The sequence below is a fragment of the Meleagris gallopavo genome, chromosome 9, assembly GCF_905368555.1.
Source record: "Meleagris gallopavo chromosome 9, MGAL_WU_HG_1.1, whole genome shotgun sequence".
NCBI lineage: Eukaryota > Metazoa > Chordata > Aves > Galliformes > Phasianidae > Meleagris > Meleagris gallopavo.
This window is the reverse complement of record NC_139412.1, coordinates 990,736-1,013,418: the sequence shown is the minus strand read 5'-3', so window position 1 is coordinate 1,013,418 and position 22,683 is coordinate 990,736. Positions and strand designations below refer to the sequence as shown.

The 22,683-nt window shown below is 57.0% G+C and overlaps 1 protein-coding gene across 1 annotated transcript in view; it reads left to right on the top strand.

Annotated features, from left to right (window-relative positions):
* The first annotated feature begins 1,037 nt into the window (after window positions 1-1,037).
* EFNB1 (ephrin B1) overlaps window positions 1,038-22,683 on the top strand; it is a 47,943-nt gene continuing 26,297 nt past the window's right edge. The window contains exon 1 of the mRNA XM_085230506.1: window positions 1,038-1,440. Within this exon, the coding sequence (XP_085086632.1) occupies window positions 1,325-1,440 (116 nt within the window). The 5' untranslated portion in view covers window positions 1,038-1,324. The remainder of the gene's footprint in view (window positions 1,441-22,683) is intronic.

Sequence of the window (22,683 nt, the reverse complement as noted above, 5' to 3'; positions counted from 1 at the left end):
TTAGTTTAAATCAAACCGACAATTGTCTCCAGGACTCCAACTGGTTGTGAGAGGCGCGGTGTAACCTGATTTAAGGAGCCGGGAATGGCCTGGCCGAGGGAAAGCATCTGCACAGCTTCAATTTAACAACACATTTAATTCCCGATTTTAATTTCTTTTTAAACGCAGAAACCCAATAAACGTCGATTTCAATTGGATGGCAGGGGTGTGCCGTGCGAGGCGCCGGAGAAGAGGAACGTGCAGAATGAAAGAGCGAGGGCGCTGAGGGCATTTAAGGCTGTCTCAAAACGAGGGGATTTTGGATTTCCTTCATGGAAAACGATCTGACTTGGGAGTTGTTTTTTTTTTAAAGTCGTAGTAGAACGCAAGCTGCCCCTGATGGAGGCACCCAGCCGACTCCAAGTGCTTGGCTGATACTTTGAATGAAAATTCATTTCAGATTTTTCATTGTTGAACGCAGTGACCTCACTCCTCATGACGCAGCTAACATCCCCAAACCTCAGAAAGTTTAGAGAGGAAAAAAAAAGAAAAGAGCAATCAGCCGGGGATGCTCCGGCTTGCAAATCTCCCCTCTCCGTCCCCACAAAAGGGGACAAATCCCCTTTAGCGTGGCCCATTTACCCGCACTTAAGGAGCAATAGGGCTCAGCCGGAGCCCTTTCACATTCCCAGCAGAACGACGCCCCGCGCCCCCCCGCCCCCCCGGCGGCGCTCAGCGCCGTGCCCGTCCCGAGGGGCGTGGGAAGCGCGCGGCAAATCTCGGCGCGGCACTCGGCCAATCAGCGGGCGCCGCGGTACCGCCAGGGGGCGCCATTGGATCGCGGCTGGGCCGGAGGGCGGGGCCGGGGGGGCGGGCCGGGGCCGGGCCGTCTGGGCGCCGCCGGCGGCTCTTAAAGGGCGCGCACCGCCCCGACGGCCCGGCCCCGGCCCCGCCCGCTCGTGCGGTGGGGGGGGAGCCGCGAGGCGGTGCGTGCCCTTTAAGAACAGACAGTGGGGGCGGAGAGAGGCGTGCCCGAGGCTCGAAGGCCCCGTCGGGGCGAACGACGATTGGCCGTTCGGCTTTGAGTCGTCCGTGCGGTTGCCTGCGAAGGGGAGTAGAGGGGGCGGCACGGCGGGCGGCGGCGCTGTGCGAGCCGGGACGGCGGAGGGGACGAGCCGGAGTCGCCGTCGAGGCGAGAGGAGGAGCGGGAGGAAGAGAAGGAGGAGGGCGGCGGCGGCGGCGGGGCGCTGCCCGCGGGCTGCGCGGCGCCGATGCGGGGCTGAGGAGCGGAGAGCCCCGCGGCATGGGCGCCTGACGCCCGGTGCCGTCCCGCCGCCGAGGGACGATGGCGCGGCCCCGCGGCGGGCGGTGGCTGCTGGGGGTGCTGCTCGCCCTGTGCCGCCTGGCCGCGCCGCTCGCCAAGAGCCTGGAGCCCGTCTCTTGGAGCGCCGGCAACCCCAAGTACGTGCGGCAAAACGGGAGCGCGGGGGGTGCGGGGGGGCCCGCCTCGCCCTCCCCCGGTGGCAGGATAAAAAAAAAAAAATATATATATATATATATATATATGCGTATCTATATATATGTATATGTATATATATATATATATATATAAAAACCCAGAGTGAGGAAAAAAAAATATCTATTTAAAATAACCTGGTGGTCTCGGAAGCGGAGCGGTCGGTGGTGCCGCGAAGAGCGCCCGCCCCGTGCAGAGCTGCCGCCGGACGCCGGAGCCGCCCGGAGCTCGAGGCTGCATTCTACGGACGGACGGAACCCCCCCTTGGAATATTGACCCCTGCAGCGCTGCACCGGCGGCGTTCTGCTCGCTTCGCTGCCGCCCGGGCGGGTGGTGCCTCTTTTTCTTTGCTTTTTTTTCTTTTTTTTTTCTTTTTTTTTTTTTCTGGCCCGGAATGTTGGGAGCGCGTCGCGTCCCGCCTGGAGGCACCGGGAGCGCCCTGCAGCGCTCGGGCTGCCGGGGGGGTGGGGGAGTGGGGGGAGGTGGGCTCCACTCCGGGCTTGGATTCGGTGTGGCGAGCACAGTATTAAGCTGGCTTTTCGGCTTTTTTTTTCTTTTTTTCTTTTTTTTTTTTTTTTTCCTTTTATAAATAGGCTGTTGAGGAATCTGGGGAGGAGGAGCGGGCTGAGCCCCCCTGGAGCGGTGTGCAGGAATCTGGGGGGTTTGGTGTGGGGGGGCACCGGGCTGCCCAGCACTGAGCCGGGGCCGGTGTTTGGGGGGGAGCGGCTCCGGCCTTCCAAAGCCTCAAAAACGGCGCTTTTTTGCCCCAAAGCAGGTGTGCGGGTGCGGGGCTCGGGCGGTGCCGTGCCCCCCCTGTGTTCCCCCGGGCGCTGCCGGGGGTGCGGGGAGGGGGGGGGGGCGAAATCGGTCCGCCCTATAATGTGGGCACCGCGGGGAAACCGAGTCCCAACCCCCCCCCGGCTGCGCCCATGGTTTCGGGACGCGAACAATGCGCGTGGCTTTCCTTTCGCTCCCGCAGTGGAGAGGAGCGAAGGAGCCTGAAAAGATCTTTGAGCGCTCGACGCGGTCACTAATGAGCCGTCGATGTTTTGGGACTGATTGTATCGGGATGTTTTTGGTAGCCCTCTCGCTGGGCTTTATCTTGTAAATCGCGGACTGTTTGTTTATCTTACCCCTTCTCCGCTTTGAGAGAAGAAATAATCAGGTTTTTATCTCGGTTCCCCCACCTCCCCGCCTTCCATATTTCTCAAAAGAAAAAATCCGTCGCGGAGGTTTGGAGGGATCTGAGCCCACGTGGAGCCCTTCCCAGTCGGACATTCGCTTCAACCCGAACGTTTGTGGTGTGTCCCGAAGGGGTTGCGGGGAGCGCCGTGCAGACAAAGTCTTGCATTCTAATTCAGCGTGTTGGAAAAGCTGGGAGAGGTCTCTGGAGGCCGTAGGAACTCCAATAAGTTAATTCTCTTATTTGTGTTGTTTTTTCCTCCCCCTCCTTTTGAAGATCCCTCTGTTAGCTCGGAGCAAAAAGGGGAACTTTTCCCCTTAGGAACTGATCTTTGGTGTTTCTAAGTCTGCCCAGTCAGCATGGAGGGGTGGGAGGGTGAGGAAAAAGCAAATTGGTTCCAGAAACCGCCACCACCTGATATGAAAAAGGGGCTCCGTTGGAGTTGGGGGGGTTTGCCGGGCGGGGCGGTGCGGGTGGGCCGGGGGTTCAGTGCTCCGTGCGGGGCTTTTGGCGATGCCCGGGCCGTGCCGAGCCGTGCGGCGGAGCTCGGGGCCGCGCAGCTGGGCGGCCGGGACGGAGCGAACCTGGAGGGAGCGGCGCGGGCCGGGCGTTTGCGGGGCTGAGCGCCGGGCGGTGCCGCACGTGCGAAGGGCCGTTGTGCCGCCCGCTGCCGTCTGTGGGTTTGCGTCCATCGCTGTGCGCGTCCCCAGCCCTGCGGGTGGGGATCCATCCCGCTGTTCTTGGGGCCGGGTGGGTCCCTTCCCTGTGTGTGTGGGTTTGGGGGCCCGGCTCGCTGCTGTCACAGCCGTGCCGTGGGGTGATGCTGCAGGAGGAGGTGCTGGAAAGGCAGCGCCGAGCCCGGAGTGGTGTGGGCTCACACGGTGTCGCTTCCCACCCCCACCACCCCTCCAGCTTCTCTTTTGCTTCTTTTCTTTTTCTTCTTCTTCCCTTTTTTTTTATGCCTTTGTGCTCCACCTCAGCTGATATGCAGTTGGGCAGAGCCCCTTCGCAGCCGCTCCTGCCAGCCCAGTGAACGGGCATGTTTCAGAGAAAGACCAGAGAAGCCTCGCACAGTGAAAAGCCCCAAACTGCCCTAATCCTGCACTCCTTGGGACCGCTGCCATCCCTGGGGTCACCGAATCACGTGGGTGCTGGGCTCCCATTTCCGATCCCAGGGCTCCTTTGGCTCTGAATGCAGCACAATGAGCTCTCGTGTTTATTTCTAGAGTAAGGAAAGCAGAAACCTTAAAGAAATAGCATAATGAAGTGGAACTTGCCAGCAAATAGGAGCAAAGCGTGCCGTGCGTCGGACACTTGGCCTTGGTTTGGTGCTGTGACTGATGGAAATATTCTCCTGCCCTCTGTTACCCCCGGGCAGCCCACGGTGTGCATGGGCACGGTGCGTGGACGGTTCTCATCTGACATTGTCATCAGAGGGGCACTGATGAGACGGCTGATACCAGGATGATTTCCTCACCTTCCTACAAGGGTTGGGACCAGCTTAGTCCTCAGCTGGGAAAGCTCCCGGTGCGAGCTCTGAGCTCCAGACTTGTTGCTGTAATTGCACCGTGAATAATTCCTTGTCCTTAAAGGAAGGAAAAACGCAGGCGAGCAGTGGCTGCGCTGGGCGAAGGGCTGCCATTTGGCCACGCTGTGCCTGGGGCAAGTTTGGGCTCCACGTGGTGCCTCTCGTGGATGTGAGCAGAGCCCCTTTAAGGGGTCTTGGCGAACCGATCTGGTTTTAATTTTCTCCCATCGTGTCTGACGGGGGCTCTCTGCAAACCGTTCCCTGTGTTTATGGGAGGGGGAGCTGGAGTGTGGTTCCAGGGATGGAATCGGCCCTTTCGCTACTTAGCAGTCGGTGCTTGGGGTTTGCTGCTATTGCTAAACAGCCCGGAATGGCACGAGGAATTCTGGCGAAATCTGCTCTGCGATCCCTCGGCTGTAATTCAGGAGAAATATTGACCCTGGTGGGCTCCTGCGCCAAGCGTTAAAAGGAAGCGTTCCTAATAAAATATGGGTTGGAAAATTCATTTCGGCCTGGAATTCGGCTCTCCAGAAAGCATTTTAATAAGGAGGTGGGGGAAATGGGACACATCATCCGCACAGCTTTTAGGATCTCTCGTTCCCGCGCAGCTTTTCTCTCTCTCCTTTCTATAAATCCTCCCCGATTCGCTCTCGTTGTGGCCCTGCAGGGCCGTGAGCAACTTGCTAAGAACAAAACTGAGAGAAAGAAGTGGGGCGGAGAGGGAAGGACAGACAGACCGACCAGATGCAGCCCGATGTCTGATCCTTGGTGGTATTTTTGTTCTGGCTGTAAAGACTTGATGGTGTCCTGTGGAGTTCTGTCAGCATGGTGCTGGGGGCCCGGCGTCGTGGCTTTGTTTCTGTGCTGCTTGCTGAGGGTGCTCGAGGGATGCCGTGACGTCGGGTCTTCATCCACGTAGCCACATCCTGAGCTCATGGCCGTGTCTGGGGGCTTTGCCTGACCTCCTGAGGCTGCTTTGGGTGAGGTGAGACCCAGCAGTCCGAGCCCAGCCCTAAGTTTCCCCGCAGAGCCTCACCCGGGTTGGGGTGTTGGGATGGCTGAGTGCTTTGGGAGCAGCTCTGCTCCCTTCCTGCACTGTGCTGGGGGGACCTGGGGCTCTGTGCGTCTCTCCTGGGAATGACTTCATTAACTTCCATAAAAAAAAAAACAACAGCCAGTGAGCGCCGAGCTGCGGCTCTTGCAGTAGCTGAGTAAATACCACTGGATTCTATAAAATGGATTTAACTGCTTCCTTTAAAAGAGGGGGAAAGAGGGGAAGAAAAAAAAAAACCGACACAAAAAGCGCTGTGATGGGGTGGCTGATTGGTTGTAAAAGTGCTGGAGCTTTCTCCAGAGCAAAGCTGCCGAGTTCCTTGGGGCGGTGTTGGGACAGCACTGTTGGTAGGGGTGGTTTGTGGGGCTTCTGCTGGCGGTGGGCTCTCCTGTGTGTGAGCACCCACAGGTGTGTGTGTGCGTAGCAGTGCACAGCGCATCGTGGCAGGGCTCCTCCCAGGGCACGCAGGTTGTGCTGGAGCTGCACAGCCCTCTGCGTGGCACACAGGGAGGTGTCCCTGCGCTGCCATTCCCTTCCCCACGCAGGTTCCTGCCACGCACCGTGCCTGTCCCCGCCGCTCGGCAGCCAAAGAACGCTGAGCCCGGTGGGAAAACATCTTGTAGCGATCAGTAGCACATGCTACTTGGAGTCTGGCAGCCGAAACAGGGTGGGGAGAAACAAAGCTGAAATCCATTCTGTGTCTAATTAATGATGGCTTGTATCGGGAGCGCAGGAGGACCGCGGGCCCGGCGCTATCGCGGCGTCACATCTGGGCAGGAATGCGGTGCTGGCGTGGGGCTTTGTTGCGCTCTCGGCTGCGGAGAGCAGGGTCCGTGCTGCTGCCTTCTGCTGAGTTTTCTTTTCCATTTCCCTTCCCGTTCCCCGCTTTGCTGGAGGAGGGAACGCTCCTTTCCAGCATCCCAGAAAGCGTTCTGTTCTGCCAAACCCGGGCAGCGCCCAGGCATCCCTCGGGGAGGCTCTTCCTGCCTTGTGTGCGCTGCCTACAGGTTGGCACCAGAGCCAGGACAGTGGTACTGGGCTCAGGGCAGTGCAGTGCCAGCACTGCAGGTGCCCGGTTCCACCACCCCACTGAGGCTGGGCCTTACTGTGCAGGATAAGTCCGTGCTGGGCCGCCTCTGTGTGTGGTGCAGGTCAGGGGCACTGCAGGCACTGCGGCCGCCCCCAAGGAGCACTTTGGGGTTGTTTCCCCTTGTTTGAGCCTGCAGCAGCTGCTGTGTGAGCTCTCCCCACCGGTGCCCCAAGTGGAATCTGGCATTGGTCGGTGCTGCCGTGGCAGAGCTGCTCCGGCCGTGCCATCTCGGTGCTTGTTTCCCAAATTTAAGTGGGTCCTCCTTGTTTTGCTTGGATCTGAGATCCAGCCTTAATGATCTCGTCGCCATTGTGACCTTCGGGTGTAAGCAGCGGCCCTGAGGAGGGGGTCAGAGGTTGGATGTGCACCTCTGTGCTGGTGCTGGGAAATGGGCAGGGTGCTGTGTGATGTGCTGTCCAGGGCAATACTGCCTGGGGGATGCTGTGCCAGCTCTATGCGTCCCATCTCCGGCTCTCAGCGTGCACCAGCATTGGGTGGCTGCTGCAAGAAGCCCACAGTGCTCTTTTGCTGCTTGTTGGCTATAAATATGCTTACCCCGCTCACATCAATCATGGAATATTTGTGTGCATTCCCTCTCGTTAAGGCTGAGCAATGGTTGCACTCTCCTCAGCCGAGGGCTCGGTGCTTTCCTCCTGCTGCTGCCACGCTGGTTTTGGACGGACGGACAGACGGAGCGGTGCGTGTTGGAGCGTGGGGCCGGCACTCCTTTGTCTGTCCTCGTGTAGTAATGCGGCCCAACGCGAGGGGGAGGCCTGAGGGCCCCCCCAGATCCGGGCCCCTTCCCCACCTGGCTCCGAGGGGCAATGCAGAGGGTTATAGGCTGGGAAGGGGCGGTGTTTGCGGACCCCTGCGCTGTGCGGGGCTGGACCAGGTGCCAGGGGGCTGTGTGTGTGTGTGTGGGGGGGGGGGGGGGTTGCGGGGCACAGGCAGCATATGGAAAGGATCTGGGTGTAATATCCCAGGCTGCAGAACAGCTTTGCTGAAGAGGCCACTTCAGCAGGGGACGCGGCGCGGTTAGTCCTCCGGCTGACACATCCCAGGCCTTCCTCCGACTTGAAAGAGCTCGAGCTCGCCTTTGAATCGGAGGATTTATGGCCCTTTTAGGCCTCTCCAATAAAAGCAGCTCTCCCTCCTCAGACAGAGCCCACCGTCTCCCTCCTCCGGGCTCATTATCCTGGGGATTTGTGCTGTTCGCTCCCGCTGCGCTCCTCAGATGTGCGGCCGAGGGCGCGGGAGCACAGAAGTAGAGTGGGGGGAGTGCAGGTCCTGCCCCCCTTCTGGGATGCAGAACATCCTCGGACCCCGGGTTTGGGGCTGTGGGATGCGGGAGAGCATCGTCCCACGGCACGTGGTCCTCGAGCATCCTTAGCCCCACAGATCATGTCTGTTTTATACAGGCACGTCAAGCCTCAAACTGTTTAAAGAGAGGCTTAGGAAAGAGTCCAGAGAAACGACATAATAATTATTGTATTACAAATTGTTTCCTTTAATGGGCCCTGTCGGATCGCTCAGTCTGTGAAATGCATTGCGTGCCCTCCCCCGGCCCCCAGCACCCCGCGCTCCGCAGCCTTTTTCCACTCGCGCTGCGTTGCTTACAAACGGAGCCCCTATGGAAAATTCCTGCAGTTCTGGAGTGTGTGGGGCAGGGCTGGGGGCTGCCCTGCAGGGTGGGAGGAGCGGGGGTGAGGGGTCCCCTTCCTGCAGGGCTGGCAGTGTCCCCTGCCCTTTGTGTGGCTTTGGGTCCCTGCTCTGCTCAGCGGGTGCTCTGTGCTGGGGGTGCTCCCTGGTTCCCTGGGGATGCTCCCACTGGGGATGCAGGAGGGACCCAGCTGCGTTTTGGTACTGCAGCATGTAAGGAGAGGAGCACGGATTTTTTCCTTGCCCCCAAAGAATCAATGTGCTGGAATTGAGCAGCAGGTTACATTTCTTCAGCACGGAGCAGCAAATATGTTTTAAATTTGGCAGCCGGCAGCGGAGAGCGGGTGGGAGAAATTTTCCAGGTATTGCGTTACACTTTCCCCTAAAAGGGCTCTGCTTTGGTGCTGGGGATTGAGGGGAGGGGGCAGCCCCTGGCGTGGGGAGGGAGAACGGTCCCTCGTGGGGACAGCAGTACGTGGGGCTGCGCCCCTGGGGGCTGCGCTTTGGGCACCCCTGGCTGAGTTGTGCCCCGAGGCAGGGGAGTGCTGGGGGCTGGGATGAATGCTGGGCTTCCTCCCTCTGGGTGCTATGGGAAATTTCCACCTGGCACCGCCCGGTTTCTCTGGCTTGCCTGGTGTTGTGATTTATCCTAATCTCCTGCTCTGATGTATTTAATAAACGCTTCATGCAAGAGTGAGCCAGGAATTCACTGTGAGCACGGAACTGGGGCTGGGCCAATTAGCCAATTATTTTTAGGATCTTTTCTTTTTTTTTTTTTAAGCGAAAAATCTATGAAAAAAAACCATCTCCAGGTGGCAGGGATGTGCATTGCCTTCTGCTTCACCAAGCAGGAGCTGGGGCTGCCCACACTGTCCCCAGCATCCCTGTGCATGACGGTGGCACTCGCTGTCCGCTCCGCAGCTGGCAGCGCTGCACCCCGCCGTTCCCAGATTCACACAATATAGGATATCCCCAGTCAGTAGGGATGTGGATCACTGAGTCCAAGTCCTTTGCAGCAGGATGAGGAATGGAGATGTGGAGCTCAGTGCCCCATTGCTGTACTGGCTGGGCAGAGCTGGGCCACTCGGGTTAGGGTTTCAGGAAGCCGTGCGGAGGTGTGAAGAGCCGAAGGTGGCTGGAATTTCCCCTTCAGCTGTGTTTGTTTTTCAACCCATGTTATTCTTACTTGGTGTAAACTCGGCAGGGATGCGTCCTTGGTGCGCGCACCCCACTGACGGCACAGGCTGTGGTGGCTGCGTTGGGTCTCGGGGACTTTCCTCCCCTGGATGAAGCAGGGGAACAGCCCCAGCACCGCTCCTTTGTGTTGTGAGACTTTGGTCCCACAGGGTTGGGGAGGAAGCCAGGTGGTGTGGGCAGGAGGTGCCCCTCACGGATTGCTCAGGGCCAGTCCCAAGCGGTGGGGACGGCCCTATGCTGCTCCCCACAGGGGCTGCGGTGCTCTGGGGCACGGCGGTGCCACGCATGTCCCCTGCGGAGGAGCAGCTCCAGGTACCGGGGGCTTTAATGCAGGATGGTGCTTTTTGATCTCTGCCCTGACTTGGTGAGCGATGGAGGTGCTTCTCTAATTATCCCCTTACGCAGGGCTGCTGGGGCTGTTTGTGCTTATACCATCTCTCTCAGGAAAAAAAAAATAAAATTAATAAAAGCCCTCCTGCCAGGGCGTGTGCAGGGTGGGGAGCGCAGCGTGCTTTCCCATACAGCGCCGAAATCCTGGAGCACTGTTCATATAGCCCTGGGTGCTCCCACCCACGGCAGGCAGTTTCATGCTCCTTCCCCAGTTTCATAACATCATAACATCCAGGAGAGGCACGAAAGTTTTCCAGAACCTCCTCCCTTTGTGGTGTGTGAGCAGGGCTGGGAGCTGGGCATCCGTCTGAGCGCTGCTCCGGCTGTGCTGTGCCCCTTGCTCTGTTCCTCCAGCTCTGGGATGGTGCCGGTGCTCAGGGTGCTGTTGTGCCCCGCATTTCTGTGGTGCCAGTACAGGAGAAGCACTTTGCCTCTTTTTCAGCTCTCCTTTTCGGGCACAGTTTGGGTTGGAGGTGCGCAGGCTCTGCTGCAGAGTCCAGCGCTGCACGCACAGCAGTTGGTGGTTCATGGGATGTCAGGCTGGCACATGGAACGTGAATGTACTGTGGCTTTGTAGCACAGAGGAACTGCTGTTTTCCCATCTGAGGATGTGCGCTCCCAGCTCCCCACCATGTCTCTGCACCCTGCGTTTGCAAAGCAGCCGCTCTGCAGGGAGCAGCAGGAGCATCTCTCTCCTTCCTGCTTTATTACAGATAAGGAGCTCTGTGGGTAGAACGAATGGTTTCCTTGCACCGGGATGGAGAAGGGGTGACAGGCGGCGAGGCGGTGGGCTGATTGGTTCCAGGAGCTCTCTGTGATGCTGGGGGTGTTCCCAGTGCTGGGCTCAGGGCATCGCTGTGTCTGTGGGCACTGCTGGGTCTGTGAGCCCTGTGGGGCTGGGGGTGCTGCGGGGCTCCGGGAGCTGCGTTCTGCCCACTCCCTCCATCTACTCCTGCGCCGTCTGCGCTGCGTTTCTTGGCCTTCGTGCAGAGAGCAGCATCGCCAGCAACGGTATTAATGATTATTTATTGGTTCTTAATGCCAAGTAATGTAAACATCTGGCTAATGCAGCGCAAATGTGCGGTGCGGTGGGACGCGGGCTTATCTCCAGCGCTCAGCTGGGCTGGAAGCACTTCATGAATTAGGCCGGGAAGGGAGCGCTGCCGAACAAATGGGGTTGTTTGGATAAACTTTCCTCAAGGTAGAGATTCCCAGGCTCCTCCGCCGCTGCCCTCCTCGTTAATTACTGCTTTGCAGCTCCAGCAGTATCACAGGGGCAGGAGCGCGGCTGTTCCCCACTGCGCTCAGCTGGGTGTTGGAGAACTCCTGCTTGTGTGTGATGGAGCTCTGCTGTGCTGCCGCTCCCCACACTCAGCTCAGGGCTGTGACTCTGATCCTGCTTTGCTGCCTACTGATGTGGGTTGCTTTTTTTTTTTTGTTATTTATTTTTTGATTTTTTTTCAGCGCAACGGGGATAAATGCAGCCTGTTGGTAAGGGTGCTGGGGGAGAAAAGGGAGCAGAATGGCTCGGCTCGTGTTGCAGGCTGATGGACAATTTCCCCTGCTTTCAGCCCCGGACAAAGCTCGGTAGGAAGGAGAAAAGAAAATGTGAGCAGAGAGAAATTTACTACTCCTGTGCTTTCTGTAGTGCTTCTGAAGGTGAGAGTGGAGTCACTTTGCCTTGTACAAGCTCAGCAATTCCAGATCATCCCCGGAGAGCTTCTGAAGCCGTGCAGGGAGAAATAATGCTCGGGGTTAAAAATAGGCACTTGACAATAGGAAGGAAGGACTGAAAAAGCTCCGTGCTAAGGGAAGTGGACAGGAGCTGGGCGAGAGGCGGCTGGATTACACTGCGCTGCTGGAGCTGGGCTTTAATGGTTGCAGACCGGAATTAAAGCTCATTTGTGCCTGTCATAACCTGAAGCAGGTTGTACTCAGGTTTGGGTGTCAGTCAGCCTGGGAATAGTGCCTCTTTTAATGCAGGTCTCCCAAAAGTTTCTTTTCCCACTGCTTGGAGGCAGTGCCTTGGGATGTGCAGCCTGCAGGGACCTGGGTGGAAGGAGGTAATTTGTTAAACCCAATTGAAAATGGCTTCTCCTACCAAACAGCACAGAGGAACCCAGCGCCGGGAGAAAACGGCCCATCTCCTCCACTGCACTCTTGAAGTGGAGAGGGAGGACCTGAATCCATCACCCTGGGCGCTTCATTGGGTTTGGTGGCACCAGGTCATGGCAGCCCCTTGCAGGGTGTGGGACCACTCATCCCAAACCCATCGCCCGGGGCTTTTGTTAAAGCTCATTAAAACCATCTGTGGTTACCGGAGCCTGACCAGAAAGCCGGAGAGAGCCGGGACCCGTGGATGGGGCCGTGGCCAGCACCGTGCCCCGGGGCGGCCGCCAAGCAGCGGGCTGCCTCCTGCCTGCCCCGCGCGGATGCTGGAGCGCGACCAGCAGCGATTCCGGCTTCTTGCTTAGTTGAAAGCTCCATTCTTCCTGTCCTGTTTCTTTAACTTTGGCAGCTTTCTTGCAGCGCGAGGTGCCGCAAATGCCTCGCCGACAATGGGGCTGCGAGGTGGGGTGGGAGGGTGGAAGGAGATGAAAGGGGAAAAGTAAAATTGAAGCATGTCTGGAAGTGCATTTTGATGTAAATGGGACTTTTTGATGGACTTTGAGAGACACCAGCAGAAAGGGCACCGGCCTCCTTCAGCGCGCAGAGCTCCGGGCTCTTTATGTGATCAGGAAAGGGCACTTTTTGATCACTGCGGCGCTTTGTTGGGTGCACCTACAATTAGCTGGAGCACCTACAATCAGCCAGTGTTCCCACTGACCCCGTCACTGCCCGTGTCCCAGTGAGGGGCAGCACCACGTGCCCGGCGGGTGGGCAGCAATGTGATGGGGATGGTCACACTTCACAGGGACATCCCGTAGCCATCTTCATCCTCCTCTGCCTCTGGGAACAGAGCAGGATTTAAGACTTGGTTTGGAGAAGTGTTTTGCGAGAGAGGGGCTGGGTGCTGGGCGCAGCATCCTTACCCACTGCTTCTCAGAGGGAGCAGAGAGCTGGCGAGTCTTGTTCCAAAGGAAACCAGCTGCTGCTGCCCTGGGGAAGGCTGCATGCAGTGGGGTGCATGGCTGAGTCCTGGGTGCTCTGAGCGGTCCTCCAGCCCTTCTCTGCTCCCAGGGCTGTCTCCACTCTGTCCTTTTGATCCTGCCTCGTCCCAGCCCCTGTCCTTGGCACCATCTCACCTCCTCTCAGTGCTGGTGGAGATGCAGCGTTGTCTGTCGTGAGTCATCTGACATCCTTTCTGCTGCTTTTTTTTCTTTTCCTTCTCTATTTATTAAATGGGAGCACCAGTTCATCCAATGAACCTCACGCCATAGAAGCCCATGGTGTTGGCTGCAGGAGAACCACCTCCATTTCTCCTGACTCACTGCAGCGTGCTGGTGATGGGCTGTCCCCTCCTGTCACCTCTCCACGTGCACCTGTGTGGCACAGCTGACCTTGTGAAGGCGAGAGGAGGAGAAACGAGGACAGGGCTGCTCCTGGGGAGGAGGAAAGGGGCAGGCAGGGAGAGACACAGGAAGGTCGTGCAGCTCTGGCGGCCGCATTTGTGCTGTCAAAGCGAGCTCTGAGGGGGGGGAAGTGTGCATCACGTCTCTGCTGTGATGGTGGAGCTGAGCACCGTGATTTTGGCCGCATGTGGTGCTGTCTCTTTTTGTGATGCTTTGCCATCCCATGGCTTCAACAAGACCGAGTGCTGGGTTCTGCACTTTGGTCGCAAAAGCTCTGTGCATCGCTGCAGGCTTGGGGCAGAGTGGCTGGAAAGCTGTGCAGAGGAAAGGGGCCAGTGATAGGATGAGACGTGATTGCCTCAAGTTGCGGCAGTGAAGGGTCACTTTGAGTGTTAGGAACAGTCTTTTCTGCAAAAAGAGCAGTGGTGCACTACCAGCACAGCTGCCCAGGGAGCGGTGGGGTCACCATCCCTGGAGGTGTTCCAGAACTGTGGGCATGTGGCACTGAGGGACGTGGTGGTGGGCATGGTGGGGTGGGCTGGGGTTGGGTTGGGGATCTGAGAGGGCTTTTCCAACCCCAGAGATTCCATGATTCTGTGTCATAGAAAGGCTTGGAGCTGGGCTCCTTCCTGTGCCTGCTGTGTCCCTGCACACGTCGTCATTGTAACCTGGAAATGTACTGCTGGTGTAAAACCATCAGAAATGACCTACCTGTTGGTAACAGAACAGCAGGCCAATTGCAGGCGAGCTTGTTTCTTCTTCTGACAAGCTTCTGAGGCAGTCCTTTAATCTCTAATCTAGGTTTACGGTCATTTTTATTGAAATGCCGGGCTCTGTGAAAAGTTGACATGTATGACCATCATAAAACGGGAGTTATGGGAGCCCAGAATTGCCTTGATGATCCAAGTGTCTGCAGGAAGCGTTTTTAAAATCTGTAATCAGGATTTATTGGCCTTCGTAGCTGAAACTGTCAGTAGAAAATAAAATAATCAGCCCGGGAGGTTTCTTCCCCTCTCCCTTTGCTGCGTGGCCGTGCTCTGCTGTGCTCGGTGCTGCGGGCTGGGGCTGCTCGGGCTGAGCTGCAGGGCCAGGCAGGATCTGTGCCACTCAGGGCAGCCCTTGGCAGCTGGTTTCAGCAGCACAGGAATGGTGCCTGAGGCCAGCGGTGCGTTTTTGCTAAAGGACAAGTGATTTGTGTCAGAGCTCTGGGGTGGGAGCACACCGCCATGTTTTGCTGCGCTCCCTGCTGATGTGTGGGTTCCTAATGGCACGAGCATGCCTGCTGCTGGTGCACTGCTGTGCTGTAAGGGCAGACCTCGGTGCCCCGATGGTTCTTCACGGGGAGGTGTTTGGTGCTGGGGGATTTCATAATTTGGGGGGTAAGCCAAGCTGGCCCGTGTATTTTGTCATCCTTGGTCACTGCTGTACCTCGAGGGCAGCGCTGCTCTCTGCAGTGCCCGGTGCTGCCCTTGCTCATGCATGCATGCTGGGTGCAGGATCTGTCCCACGCTCTGGCATCCAGAGGCGTTGCTCTGAGCACCTCCTGGCTCCCGCTTCTCTCCCTCACCTCTGAGCCGTGCCAGCCTTCCTCCGCTCCTGCGCTGGGGAGGAGTGATGCTCTGCTCACCTCCAGGCGATACAAACCATGGTGCACTCAGGATTGGCTGCGGTGCTATGCCCCCATCGGTGCCCCATCGGTGCCCCATGCCCGCGCTCTGCTCGGGACCCGTTGGGTTGGGTTGGTGCTGCGTCGCAGTCAGTGCTTCCACGCAGTTGCCTCTATCAGCAAAACATGTAATTTCCTCTCAGAATGATGTCAGGTTTGTCAAACAGAGCTATTCTTTGTGAAGAGGTGTGGGCTGCCACTAATTGGCGCGCGTACAAACCTATGTTAACAGGTTTAGTCGAGACTGAAGCGTGCTTATAAACTTGTCCCATGTAATGCTTGCAGTGGGAGCTGAGGATTCTGACGGCCGTCCCCTGGCTCTGCCCTGCAGCTGGGATTCAGCACAGCGGGGCCGGGGGCTTCGTGTCCATGTAACGAATGTCTTCTGTAATGGAAGAGCTTTCTTTCCTTTTTAACTTTCTCTTATTATCTATCGTCGCCCTTAATCATGTGGGGCGACTTCTGAAAGTAGTTTCCTAAATGCCAATTTTTACCCAGGTTTTAAAATTGAAATTCATTTTTTTTTTTTTATCCAAAGGCAGGATATAAATGACTCTACTAAAATTAGATTAATCCTAATAAGAATGTCAGTTATCATTTCTGAATACATTAATTTTTTTTTTTTTAAATTTTACATGCCTCTTTAGCTATAATTGCTGGTGTAATTTCTTACATAGACATAGGCTGTCCTCACGGTTGACAGCAATGCTTAATGCGATGTCGACACCGCAGTAAGTTCTAAATTAGTGCATCGCAGTCCTTGCAGACGTTTTGAACTTTCTCCTTAATAAGTTTGGAAAAAATAAAAAGATCTCAAGTGCAAAACAAAATGAAAATGCCGTTGGGTAGCAGGATGAAATGAGGCAGCGGTGGGAGGCTGCAGCAGGGAGCAGGGCTGGTGGCAGTGTGGGGTGGGTGGGCTCCCCAGGGCTGGGTCTGCTCTGGCTGGGGATGCTTGTGATGGCTTCTCGGCAGAAATTGAGGGATCTATGGGGGGATTTTTGTGGGGTCTGGCAGGGCAGAGCTGGGGACTGCTCCAGTAACACCCACACTGACTTTTGGCTTAAAGCATGGTAACTACAGCCCCTTTCCTGCTGGGTGTCCAGAATGCCCACTGCCCTTGTGCAGGCAGCCGAGTGCGTTGCAGTAACACCCTGCAGTACAGCAGGACAGAGCAGCTCTGCTCTGCATTCAGCAGCGCTGAAAGGCAGGGAGCACTGTATACGGGGAATGGCAGCAGCAGCACTGTGGGGACGTGTCCCCATCCTGGTGGCACAGCGCACGGTGGGGAGGGGACTGTGGCCAGCTGGTGGGACGCTGGGCTACGGCCCCGGGAATGGCATCTGGCAACACAACTGCGGGGGGAGGAAGTGGTTGGGGGAACTTTGGTCTCCTGCGGCATCTCGTCAGCTTTCTTCCATGCGTGTGGGTGGCAAGCTGGAGGTTTTTTGTCTCTGGGGTGGGGATTGTGAGTGGTCCCCATCCGTGGGTTCTGCCGGCAATTGGAAACGGCTGGTGTGGGAGCAGCACGAGGGTGGCCCGGGGAGTGAGGATGGATGGGGTGCTTCTACCCTGCTCCTCTTCCTCCTCCTCTATGCTGGTTTATTTCTGAGCTTTAAACCAGAGTGAACGTGCCAGCCTCGGGGGCTGCTCCTGCTAGCTATCCTCACAATCCTCACTTGGGCAAGTTGTGAAGGCTGGTGGCATGTGGTCCCGTTGTCCCTGTGCCTGCTGGGACCCTGGTGGGACTTTCCCAAGGGCTTTGCTTGCCCTGCTGCCATCTGCGTTCTTGCCAGGTGCCAGCACATCCCTTCCCCAGGCTGTCTGGGGTCCTGGGCAGGGGGATATCTCCGGGGCAACCTCAGTGCTGGCCGGCGGTTCCCAGGGAAGTGGTGGGGAACGCTGGCGGGCTGGGGCCTTAAGAAAAGCTGTCCAGGAGAAAGGCAATTTCTCTCTTCCTGCCCTATCACCTTAAAGCAAATAGCAGAAGGCTCGGCCAGAGAGAGCTGCTGTCTTTTAGCTGCTTTGCTATTTGCCTAGCGATGCAGAGGAAAGGCCAGCCAGCGGGGTGAGATTTATGGGCCCCCCCAGGGTGCCTGCAGTACCCTGCTGCAAAAGGGCAGTGGAAGATTAAAGCCCTCCATAGGCTGGGTTTGGGTGTGGGGTGACGCAGGCTGGCCCCATTGGGTGCCAGCCACACTGAGTGCTGGGCTTTCACAGAAGTCAGCGCTTGGACTAACCCTGAGACCAGCGAACTCATTTCCCTTTTGCAATCACAAAGCTTGCCTTAAAGACAGACAGGCCAGTCTGCAGTGTGACGGATTGTTGGCGTAGGAGGAAGTCCACGGAGCTCCTAATGACATGTCTGGAGAGCTGATTTTTGTGGTGGTGGCCTCCCTAAAGAAAGGGTTGCTGCTGGGCTGGGGCGAGCTTTCTTTAGCGTGTTGTTAAAAGTCTCTTTTGATGAGACGCTGCTGTGCTGGTGGGGGAGGAATTCTTGCAGCAGTGCAGGTCCAGGTACCCCTGCTGCTGCAAAGGGAGCAGCTTAAAGACTCGCGGAATGGTTTGGGTTGGCAAGGACCTTAAAGATCATGTAGTCCAACACATCTCTAGATCTCTAGGCTTGTTGCTGCTCTCCTCTGCGTTCTAGAGAGCCGGGCTTGGCTCGGCTCTGTTTGAACTGCAGAACTTGGAGCTGTCGGTGCATTGCTTCCTGCCAGCTTGCACACTGCATGTGCCTCAGCCCTGGGTGCAGAGAGCTCTGTGCCACCCGCTGGGTCTGCACGGTGTCCCCGCAGAAGGGCAGACCTTCAGCTCTGGCAGCTGCTCTGACACCGGAGAAAGTAATGGGCTTTCTTGTTCCTCTCTGGCTTCTCATATTCCCCAAAGGAGGTTGTACATTTTATTAAAGTTCAGCCGTACGTGTATCTAGCCTAAAAATAAAAGTGAGTACGAGCCAGATCTCTTTCAGCGAGGGGCGAGGCTTCAACCCGACACGGCTGCGTTGTGCTGGCTCTGCCGTGGCTGTGCTGCCGGCCCTGTGCTGGGACATGGGGGGGCTCGGGGGCTCCCGGCCCCTTCCTTGCCGAACCCCCAGGGCTGGGGCTTTATCCTGTAGCTGTTGTGGAAACTGTGGCTTCTGCATCTCGACAGGACCTCCCATGGTCTTAGGAGGGGCTTTAAGGAGAAAGGGGCCATTTTCTGCCCTGCCAAGTGACTTTCAGGAACGCAGCCTGAGGTGGAGGCTGGGTTTATGCTTTCTTGTGGAACAGGCTCACCAGTCCTCAGTGAATCTCTTACTTTTTGTGTGCGTGGGGACAAGGGGGGGAGGAGAGGTGAAAAGAAAACGTCTTTTGAGCTCTGGTGACTCATCTTTAGCTTTTTTGTCGTAGACCCAACCAAAACAGCCTGTGGTGTTGGGTTGAAAGTCCTGTACGGCCAAGTATAGCGTGAAGATTACAGGGCTGACTCAGAGGGCAGGAATATTGTGTGACCTGGTTACTGGGGCAGTTATTACACGGCTGGAGCGGACAGTCGTTATGGTTATTGTATGCATGCATTTCGGTATAATGGAGTGGTTAAGAAAGCCTGAATAAGTTCTAACGCTGGCTGTAGTCGAGCCAGTTCCCAGTAATGACACGAGGGCTCGGAGAGATGTGCAGCTGCCTGGGAAGATGGCGCTTCCAGACTTAGCCCAAATTACAAAACCCGTTTCGCCACCCTGGGAGTCAGCAGATCAAAAGCAGCGGTGTTAGTCACGGGGATGGAGCCCCGGCCCTGTCCTGCCCGCGGGGCTCCTGGAGCCGGCACGACCCGTCGGTGCTGGGCTGAGCATCCCGTCGCACTGTGCTAACTGCTCCTGGGCTTCTCTCCTCTTCGTGCCCGGTTTCTGATGTCAGGATGAATCTTTCAAGCTGCAGCAGCACTTAGCTGAAGCACGCTGAGCCGCAGGGCCCAGGGTTGGCATGCGGGGTGCAAAGAGCTCCGTCACCTGGGGAGCCCCCTCCTTGCCCCCGAGGATACAGCAGCCCTTGGTGGTCGCCTGTCCCCGCTCTCTACAGGCTCCTGTGGGACCCTGGTGCCGTTGTGATCTGGTTTTCTTTTGGATTCCCATGTCTGGGACTGGTTGGGTTTTGGGCACAGCATTTGCTCAGGCGCTGGGGCACAGCGTGCTGCAAACAGAGGGGCGATTGCTTCCCGGTGCTGTGCTGCTAACTGCAGCCTGTAACTTCATCCCTTCCCCTGTGTGCTTTCATTTCTTAATTTTTGAGGCCAAGCTTGTGGAGGGAAGGATCCTCCAGAAGGTGCCAGGGCTGGAGCCAGACCTTGGACTGGGAGAGCAGTGCTGACCCCTGGCTGAGCCCCTGCACAGGGCAGGGGGCTGCACTGCTCTGCTCTGGGGCTGCATCTGCATCACAAAGCGGGGCCTGGCGGGGAGGTCTCGCTCTGCTCTCGGGTTCCTCGGGCACGTGAGTGCCGCTGCCTTCCCTTCCAAGTGGGCGCGCAGCCGCCGTTGTGTGCCATGCCAAAGTAATTCTTTGCTTTGGAACTGGGAGGCGAAATCTCCTCCATCTTATTGCTGAGGGGTCAGGGAAGAAGTGGGAACCCCGCTGGTCAGACCTTGTTCCCTTTTAACCCGTCTCTCCCTCTCCCCTTAGCCTCCAAATGAATGGAGAAGGAGCGGGGCTGCAGCCAGAGCACGGGCACGGGCGTTCCTGGGCCTCCCCCAAACCAAAGCAAAATAGAAAAACAAACGGAGCTGAGCGGGGAACCCGATCCTCTTCCGTCGGATCATTTTGTGTCTGCAACGTCCAGGCTTTGGGTTTTGGGTCTGTGCCGCTTCGGAGCAATTCTAGCTTTTGAAATTCCTGGTGGTGAGCAGGGCTTGGCTGCGGGACGTTGTTCCTGGCCGGGCTCCCGCAAGAGGAGCTTGGGCTCTCCTTGGGGGGCTGAAAGGCGCTGGCTGGCCTGGTGGTCCCACTTGGTTCCCTGTGCCTGCCCCTCTGTGCTTTCCTCTTCCCTTGGCACCTTTAGGTTTCCTGCTTGGTGGGACCTGGGGTGTGCAGCTCTGGGCATGGTGGGCTGGTGCGATACTGTAGGATGGTCAATAAGGAAACTGTGACTCAAGTTGGAGTGTTAGAAAGCAGGCATTTTTTAATAGAGAGCTGAATGCATGAGGGTAATCCTGCTCTCAAGCATAACCTACAGAGATGATATTCAGTTTATATATATCACCTGTGTTACTTACGCAGAAGTTTTCCAAGAGGTGTGTTACATGCTCAGTGACCGATTCCAAGCAGGACCTTCTATTTGCTTGGTGCAAAAACTGGGCAGATCTTCCTTATCTCCTTGGTTCGGAGATGCGTCGCTTTCTGTTGTCTAAACAAATTGCAGGGCAGGGATATCATCAGCAAACTTAATAATATATTACAACTTGTCCAGGGGGGCTGCGAGCACAGCAGAAGGGGAACACTCGCTCCCCTGCACCTCGGCAGGCTGGGGCCCCGCGACCAGGGCTGCGCCTCATTGTCTCACTTTTCTCCCCATTCCTACGCCAATTAAAGAGCCGTGTTGCCATTCATGGCCCTTATGGTTTTGTTCAGTTGTCTGTCAGCTCTTGTCAAGTCCCTGTTCCCTTCCCCTCCCCCATTTTAAAAAACAAAACCTCTTACAAACCCCGCTTTGAATCGCATCTTACCTCATGCGCAGCGTGGGGCCCCATTGATGGCGCGGCGCGGGGCTGCCGGCCGTGGCTGCGGGCTGAGCGCTCCCCACGCCGCCTTTGTGGCCGCCGCCGCCGCCCTGCGCCGCAGCCTGACAGCATTAATTAGATAGCACGGCTTGTCTTTATTTCTGCGAGGGGAGGTGCGGGCTGATAGGGTTTGGGGGAGGAAATGGAGACTTTCATTTTTTTATTGTTGACTGTTATTTTGGCCAGCTGCTCGATTCTGTCGCTGGTGGAGCAGCGTATCGTGCCGGGACAGTAACGAGTGTGCGGAGTGCCTATGGGCAGACGTGGCACCCAGGATGCATCCCTTGTCCTGCCCCAACAGCATCTGCCCCCAGAGAGTGGGGACCGGGGCCCTGGTCCCCCCGGAGCTGCTGTCACTGCTTGCAGAGAGCGCTGCAGGTGGCAGCAGCAGCCTGCGCCAGTGGTCTGGCCCCAATTAAATCTCTTCCAAATGGCCTCAATTACCGGCTTGTTTTTAATTTTCCTCGCAGGGTTGGGATAAATAGTATTTGTTTGTACGGTTTGGGTGCAGCGCCTGCATGCATGGGGTGCTCACATCGGTGCCTGGCTCCTGTAAGGGCCCCTTGTCTTCCTCCTCCTTGGGCAGGGAGGATGCACCCATCCCCACCGGGGTGGGTAGGCAGTGGGAGCACTCTGCTGTTGTGCTCTTGTCATGCAGAAGAGCTTTCACCTGGCAGGAGACGTGCACTCTGTGTGCTGTATTACCTCTGGCCAGGCTCTTCTGGTCGTGTACCCATTTGGAAACAGAGCTCATCTCATTATGGAAGCTTTTGCCTTCTTGTGGGTGCTTTTATTCTGTCACTCAGCTTGGGAACCCCCCCGTGCCCATGCAGGGACTCAGCGTGCCCACCTCCGGCTCTCCTTCAGCTCAGGGGCCACATGCAGCTTGCTGGCTGTCCCCTGGCTGGGGATGTCGCTGGCAGCAGTGCATGCGGGCAGCACGGCATAGCGGTGTGCAGCTATAAATAAGCTGTTTCAGACAAATGCCTTTGTGCAGGCCGGAGCTGGGAAGTGGCTATAATGCATGATGGCAGCTTTGCGATGCCTCGGTGCAGTGTGCACACGGTCAGCGCTTCTCTGGCTGTATCCGACCCGTTCTGTTTCTTCACTGGAAATCCGGCAGGTTCACCAAATGAACACCGGTCTTGCATCGAAGGAGCAAGTGTGTCCGGATGATTAAAACCCAAAGTTAACCCAGAGACCCCTAGCTCCAGCAAGACAGAAAGCTGAGAACAAGCACAGGGAATGCAGCTGCAATGGTTTCTGCTTTGGCAATCAGAAACCGTCTTCCTGCTGGTCTGGCACCTGTGGCATCCCTGGCAAGAGGACCACTGGAGTCCTCTTCTCAGTTGGTGCTGCTGGTGGCAAGCATGATGTGATGTCATGATGTGATCTGGGACCTGGAGCGCTTGCAGACTGTGAGAGTCAAAGCTGTTAGCTGAGCATGGGCAGAAAAACCTGCTTGGGGGCTGTGGGAATCGCCCTTTTTTCCCAATGTGCTGTGCTAGTTGGTCCGGACTTCCTCTACCATGTCGTTTGGTGCAGTGATAATGAAAGAGGAATCTGCTCTGATGGCGGAGGGACTGTGCTGACCCTTGTTGGCTGCTGTGGAGGAGGAGAATCTCCTGCGATAGGAGCATGCCTGGTGATGGAGGCGGGGAAGGTTTGATCCACCTCTGCCTGTTGTGTTGGATTTCTTTTCTTCTGGGAGAGAGTTTGTGTGTGGAGAACAGCCCCTGTGCACCTCCTGAACAAAGCTCCCATCAGTGTTTGTTGTGAGACTGCTCTCTCATCCACTTGCTGAGGTGTGAGCAATGCCTGCTGTGCTCGAGGCAGACCGGCAGCTTATTTGGCCAGCTTGTGCTTGACACTTGCAGTCATGTTTCCCAATGGCACTGGCTGAGCAAAGCCTTGCTTAGGGATGGGCTGCTGCAGCCGGGCTGCTCGTTCCTTGGGATGTGGTGGTTCCAGATCACAGCTGAGGGCGGCTGATAGGGATTGGCACTGGATGATGGGATCTGCGCTGCTCGGGATAGGAGGGAGCTGGGGTGTGAGATGTGGAGCAGGAGCTTGCTGTGTTGAGCCCTGTGGGAGATGTGGGGTGGTCTTCCAGCACCACCGCAGCCGTCGCCGCCCCGCAGAGACACGCGTGGGAGC